Here is a 7388-nt window from a genome sequence, read left to right as displayed (position 1 = left end):
CAGGTCATCACCCGTGGCCAGCACTAGGTCCAACAAGGCATCCCCCCTGGTGGGGCTGTGCACCTCCTGGGTTAGATGGAGGTCCTGCACTCTGTCTAAGAACCTATGTGAGTGGTCAGACCTGGCTGACTGCTCTTCCCAGCAGATGTCCAGGAAGTTCAGGTCCCCCATGACTACCACATCCTTAGCCTTCACTACCTCTGTGAGCTGACCCAAAGGGTTTGCTGAAGAATATCTGTAAGTATGATTAAAAATAACACATTTTACTTTATTTACTTGTTCGTTACCGTGGCTTACCACACTAAAAAGGCTTAAACAAGTAGAAGAGGGGTTCAGATTCGAGGCCATATGTGCAGGTGTGCACAATGCTGTCATGTAAAATCAACTACTTTGTGTGCAGGTGCAAGCACAAGACCTGACTGCATAAAACACATTGCAGTGTGTGGCAATGAGTTCAAACTCAGAACTGGGACTCTAAATTACAATTATATGTTTTGCTCCCAGATCAGACTTAAGTCAAATGTGTTTTTCTAAAATCTAAAGACTGTAGTTCGGGGATGCTCAACCTCTCCCCACCCCAGGCCAGATTCAGCCAACAGAGCCATGTAATCCAGTCCACGGATCTCCCCATGGGTCTGGAAATTTATTGGTGTGGGAACAGTTGTAATTAACTCTGTTACCACACTCCTATTGTCAAATTTCCAAGCCTGGCCAGCCCCATGCAGAAGGATCAGGCCCCATTACTGCTTAGCTGTATCAAGCCAGGGTGTGATGTAGCCACATGGAAAGGGCCTGGGTGGAGCCTGATGCAACTGCATGGAAACAGCACCAGCTGGGGCCCAAGCTGGCACTATGCAAGATCAGGCCCCAGGAGGATGGTTCCCATTCAGCTGCGTCAGCCCTGGATGGACCATTCCCACGTGGCTTTTTGGGCCCTGGGTGGACCAGCACTGCATGCTGTATCCAGTCTGAGGATGAAGCTGGCATTGCTCATCCAGCCCATGGGCTGAAAAATTGGGGCACCACTGCTTTAGGCAATGGGAATCGCTTGTAAGAGTCTGTTTTGTCTTTTAAAATGTTGTTGCTCACTAGACTTGGGGGGGGGTATGTGTGTGTGTGCGCACACGTACACACCTCATCAATACATTTGCATTATACACATACTCATAATTAGCGTAATTACAAAGCATTATGGCAGGCCCAAAATGCCACCAGTCAGCACAACTAAGTGCAACGGTTAACTTTTATGTTTACGCTAAGCATCTATTAGGGATACTCTAATGATATGCTTCTTGTATAATATAATCCAAGACTATAATTTATCACAAGGGAATTGATTTCAAATTACTGTAAAGAGCAATGTACCACAATTTGAAAGCACAAGCACAACTAGACAATTTCCTTAATGTAATTTTCTCCTTAAAATGAGTCACTAATGTTGAAGTTGGAGATGAGTGGGTATGGGCCAGATAAGTGGCCAGGTAAGGTTCCAAGTGAGTAGGTAACATTTAATTTAGTAGCTTTGTCAAGAGTGGATAAAAAGATGAAAACACAATTTACAAATTAACTGAGAGTATAGCATCCAGTTGTACTATGTCCTTAATTTAGTGCGTTAAAATGGAGTTAAATGAGAAGACATTGTGAGCATTTTCCTGTTTTGTTGAAAACCCCTGGCCAGACTACTATTCTGAAATGCAAGATTGAACCACCCTTGAATGAAATCTTTTTGGTTGAAGACTTCTTATCCCTGTGCTGTGCACCTGTCCACTTCCTAGTTTGGTTTGAGACTAGAAGATCATTTACAGTAACATTAAAACAGGAAGAAAGGTCCTTTTTCCTGTACTTTGACCCCAGTTCAGAATGGAGAAAAAGTAAACATTAGAAGATGCTCTGCTTAGATTTTTCAGCCCAGTTTCCACAAGTAGTGAGAAGAATTTCCAAAATGAACCTTGTTTCTATTGGAGCATAACTCAAAGAACACAGACTTCTTCCAGAAGGAAAATAATTTCTCTTATCAACTCAAGGTATTAGGTGTTATTTGCTGGATTCTTCTTTGATGCAAATGGAGTCTATATAGCTTTTCTGGTAGAGCCCAATTTTGCACCACTGAAATCAATGGGAGTTTTGCCAGAGATTTCATTTGGAGCAGAATCAAAGCTCTAATTACCACTGCACTGCAGAAAATGAGTAACTTGAATAAATTGTGTATCAGAAAAGGAGAGAAGCAGTCAAAGTGCAGTTATCTCTGAATGAGACTACCTTGCAGTTCTAACGTAACAGTAGTTATGTTATTTTAGAGGTCTTTGCATAGGTATTGGGCAGACCAGAACAAATACGGTTGGCACGCCTAAAGGAAAGTGTTTTAAAATTGTGTATAGTGTCTTTAAATATCAACTTTTCAACAGACTGCTGAAACTACTGCTTTTCCACATTGGTACTCATTGCTGGGGACCTACTTGATTCATGGTTTTGGAGATTTTACAGAAACAGTGATATCCAGGATTGTCCAATAAAAATCAACAACAACAAAAACTTAATAAAAATAAAATGCAGTCCCTGCTGCCGGGAGGAGAAAGCACAGGCTGGTGGGGTGGCACAAAAGGCAGCAGGCAAGATGGTGGCTTCCCCCTTGTCCCTCCTCCACCTGGCTGGGACTCTCTACCAATCACTGCTGAGAGGATGGGCCATATGAAGGGCAGCTAGCAATCAAGATGGCAGGTGCCCTTTCATCCCTCCTGCCCCCAGGCATGTCTCTGCCAATCAGCAGTGAGGGGCAGGGCTGCATAAAAGGGAGCCAGCAATCATTATGGCAGCTGCCCCCTTGTACCGCGCCCCCCCCCCCGGGTTGTTCTGCCAATCGGCCATTGTGAAGTGTTCACAGAATTAGAACTTTATGCCGCAATCAACCTGCACAAATTGTAAATACTCGGGCTATGCGAAGTTTTGGGTGCTGATTTGATTTAGAGGAGATTTGGCTCGATCTGGGGACCAAATCTCTGAATTGAATCGGGAGGCCAATTAAAAGGTCTGGATGTATTCGAAGCTGTCTGAATCGATTTGGAAAAGATTTGGAGAGCTTTGACAATTTGGGCATTCCCTGCCCACTGCAGCAGGGAGCTGGACCTGGACTGGGAGCTGGTAAGTACAGGGCGGGGGAGGGGACTATGGGGGGACCCCTGCCAGGCCCCATCCCCTGCCTGCTCTCCCATGGCTGTCCCACCTGCCTCAGCTCCCAGCTCTTTTTTTTTTAAAAAGTGCCCACTCATGGATGCTGCCAGGCAGGGAGGCAATCCCTCCTGCCCCCCGCTTCCCCACGCCACATGGGGGCTCTGCTATGAGCTCCCTGGCTCCCTCCCCACTCCTCCAGCTCCCCCTATTGCTGCCGTGCCTGCCCCAGCTCTGGCCCTTTAAGAAAAAAACCCCAAAAACCTCCCCTGGACTCACTGGCTCCTGCAGTGGCCTTGGGGCTTCGGTGGGTTCATGCGGAGCCCCCACGCAGTGAGGGGCAGTGAGCTTCTTTTTTTTTTCTTCCCCAAGGTGTCAGGAGCTGGGGTGGGCAGAGCAGCCATTGCCGGGGCTGGGAGAGGGTGGCCTGTGTGATTCAGCCAGATTGAATTGGGACAGTGATTCGAATTGCTGAATCGAATCGCTGTCCTCCCGAATCAGCCAAACCCAGAGCTAATACTAGCTTAGCCGCTTTGCACAGGCCTAGTAAATAACCCCATGATTCAGGTAGAGTCCTAGGTTTTACTATAGAGAAATAATCAAGTGGCAAACTGAAAAAAAAAATACATTTCCACACAGTGTTTTATCAGTGCAGAATTGTATCAAGCAGGGAGTGTCCCATGTGTTAGTGCATGTTGACACTGTGAGGAAAGAAGTACCTGTGGCTTCTGCTATTTGCTGAACAGGGGTTGCTTGGGGACTTTCTTGTGAATGAAGTGGGAATGTTTTTTTGAGGATAGAAAATATGTGTTAAGACTAGTGAGGCCAGTAGTAGAAAACCAGCAATCAATCACATCTGGAGTGAAGGTATGAACTTTGTTATCTCTACTACTGTTCTTGAAATGACAAGCCCCAGGAAGAATGCTTGTTTGGACCTTGGTCTGGATGGGTGGGGAGCAACTGCACAGCAATGACTTGCCAGGGCTGTATCTAGCGGCATGGAACTTGATTATTTGGCAGGAAGGAGGGGTGGCAGTGTTAATTTCCACTACTCCCCTGCTGCCAATTTTCCTCACCCATGTGGATTCCTGAGGCCAGATGCTCCACAGGCCAGGTGAGCACCCTGATTTAGACCATCTTTTTAGACTTTGCTTTTGATCAGACTGAGGAAGGCCTGCTAGTCATAAGATCTAAAAATCCAAAGAATTTTTCTCTAGGGAAGTCCTTTAGCACCTGGAGTGGATGTCTTGCAAAGCACAACCTATGTGAGGTTAGAAGTATAGGCTGTACATATTGCTCCTCAGTTGGGCCTGAAGCAAAACTGTGGATCAAAAAACCTTTTGGCACCTGGCCTTTTCCTACTCCAGCACATTTATCATACATGGCAGACCTCCCTTTCAAGGCATGAATGTCTGAATGGTTTGATTATTAAAATCTGGCCACAGCCCTGTTGAAGTACTGTATGAATATTCTACGGTATGCACAGAACATTTTAGAGTTGCAGATACTGACAGGGAGCTAATATATATACTACACAAATGTGTGTGTATATATGCATGATATATATGCGTGCAAGATGTATACATATATTCCTTTGAGTTTAATGGAACTACTTGAAAGTGTCAAGTTGTTTCCGTACATGACAATTTCCAGGTTCTGGACCTTAGTTAGCATTTCAACATTTAGACTCAATAAAATTAAAGAAGAACACTAATACACAATATGCTGAGCGCTATGTACTTAGACAGTATTGAGAAGAAATATGCAAATTGCATTAAAACCACTGTCAGCAAATATATTTAGAACTTCAGTGTAATTATCATTATTGTTATGGACTGAAACAATCATTAAAAATAAGATTGAACATCTTTATTATAGTTTTAAGGTAAGTTGTAACACAAAACTGTCAGATACCATTATATTTGAACAAAGAATCCAGTTGACTGTATGCTTTTATTAAAGCTATAAATATTTTTTTACCTGTAATTCTTCCAATCTTGTTTGTGCCACTACTGTAGCTGCCAGCAAACCCTGATACATGAGCTCCTAGGCTGTAGCCAATTAGATGAACATCACTTCTGGAAAATTGAATGGAATCCTAGAAGACAGCAGCATTGTGATTTAGGTACACAAAAAAGGAAAAATAAAGTGGTGAAACATCTGAACATATATTGTAGGCTAGGAACTGCCATGAGTTGCAACTCGCACCAATTTACTTCTGGATGCCAGAAGTCAAATAAGGTACTTGAGTCGTACACAACATGAATTTGTTGATACTAACTTCATTTCTAGCAGACACATTCCCATCAGAAAACTGCCATGCCATTGATCACTGCTACCTAGGTATTCTGTTTAGGGAAATATTAGGGGTTTTGTTGATCTTTATTACAAGTGATGCAGATGCTGTACTCTGCATCTGCAGTATTCAGTTTCCAATTGCTGAAACCTACATATTATTTAAAAATCCAGAGTAAAACAGTGCTTTTAAATAAAAATGTTGTCTGACCTCTTGCTAAGAAACAGATGTGTTGCAAAGTATTGCCCCGTTCATCAGAATTGGAATGTGATACAGTAATGACAGATCTTGGATTCATTTGTACAACTGGATTTCTGGTATAAAACAAATGTATTGAAGCAGAATTGGCCTCAGGCCTTTCATTGTAACTAATCAATGCTGCATACTACTGTGGAAGAAATCACACTTCGCCTTGTGGTTGAATCAGAACTGACAGAGCCAGCTTTTCTTTATTTAGGATCATACTGTGATCACAGGGAGGATTTCATACAGCAAGGGGGAATCACCCACTTGTCTCTTTCAAAGGAATCCTCCCCCTCTCTAAGTTTTCACGCATTTTTATACTTAAGACAAATAAAGAGAGAAAAAAAAATACGACCTTGGAGAAACTAAAACAAGTTTACTTAATTGGACATCTGTGCACAGGGTAATAAGACATGCAGGATTTCTTATCTCAAAATATGTAACTGAAATAAGCAGTATCAGCACTTCTGGTCTCTGTCTGTTTTTCTAGCCAAGTAGGCCAGAAGCCCGACTAAATTTACTACCTACACTACTTAACTTGCTCACTTAAGCTGTCAACTTAAGATCTTTACACAGAAAAAAGTGGAAGTTCTGTGTCCTTTGTTGGCACACCAACAAAGAGCCAAACCTCTCTTTCTAACTTAAATTTGAACTTTGTCTGCCAGCTCAAGTTATTCTGTTCCAATATTAATTACTTCTCTTTTGTGTCAATCAGAAGGAAATGGTAAGTTTTTGTGAGGAAAAAATGATTCTTAGAAATTGTTTGGACAACCTATAACTAACAACTCCCTTGACTCATGCTCTTGAGCCCGAGATGATGCCCCATAGCTCTCAGATTGTGAGCCCTGTGGCTTGATTTCATATTTATTTTCTGTGAATTTTTTTTCAGTTTTACAATATTTGATACCATGGGTGACTGGTGCCTTCTGAGTCTGGGGGGGTTCCCCTAGTGGCAGTGGTCCCCCAGAAGCCAGCTGGTGACTCGGGGGGGAGGTCCTTGCACTTCCACATGTGGCATGCCGAGATGTGCTGCTGATGGAGCCAATTTCAGGGGGGGCACAAGTGCTCTTGGGGGGGGGCACAGGCCCCCAGTGGCCCCCCATGTGCTGCCTATGTTTGATACTTCAGTTTTTGGTATTTTACTATGTTAACCTGTTTCTAAGCAGAAGGAAGCACAGCAGAAAGAGGTTTAATGGATAAAAAACAGGTTTTCATACTCTTCAACTCACTGGGAGGTTTTTGGCTTTGGTGGCTGGAGGTTGGCTTTTATTTTTGTTGCTGTCACTTTATTAGTTTAAAAAGAATTACATTTAGGTGGCAACACTCCTTTTTTGGAATGTCTTCTCTCCGGTGAATGCTGTGAAAGGTTAGAGCATGGGCAGGCAATTATTTTGGCTGGAAGGGTGCTTAATGAATTTTGGTGAGCTACTGAAGGCCCTTGACAGGTGCCCTGCCCCCTGACTGCCATCTTGGGATCAGAAGTCCCATTCCTAACCCCTGACCTTTGCCACCAGTTGTTTCCTTTGCCCCCTAAAGTACTCCTTTTGGTAAGGGAGTTTGCCATCTTGGAAAAGGAAAACACAAACAAACAGTTTACTAGAAATCAAACATCTACAATAACATATTTCAATTTGTCCTGATTTGTGTGCGTTTGCATTGTGTATACAGAGGTGATTGCATAATA

The 7388-nt window shown here is 43.2% G+C and overlaps 1 protein-coding gene across 3 annotated transcripts in view; it reads right to left on the bottom strand.

Annotated features, from left to right (window-relative positions):
• LIPC (lipase C, hepatic type) overlaps positions 1-7388 on the bottom strand; it is a 113844-nt gene that overhangs the window by 15660 nt on the left and 90796 nt on the right. For all 3 annotated transcript variants that reach the window (XM_019504299.1, XM_019504300.1, XM_019504301.1), the window contains one exon: positions 5146-5263. In XM_019504299.1, coding sequence (XP_019359844.1) covers positions 5146-5263 — 118 coding nt within the window. The remainder of the gene's footprint in view (positions 1-5145; positions 5264-7388) is intronic.

Source organism: Gavialis gangeticus, unplaced genomic scaffold (assembly GCF_001723915.1).
Source record: "Gavialis gangeticus isolate Ggan-Ray unplaced genomic scaffold, GavGan_comp1, whole genome shotgun sequence".
NCBI classification, from domain to species: domain Eukaryota; kingdom Metazoa; phylum Chordata; order Crocodylia; family Gavialidae; genus Gavialis; species Gavialis gangeticus.
Note: the sequence above shows the minus strand (reverse complement) of the source record. Positions and strands in the feature narration are given on the sequence as shown.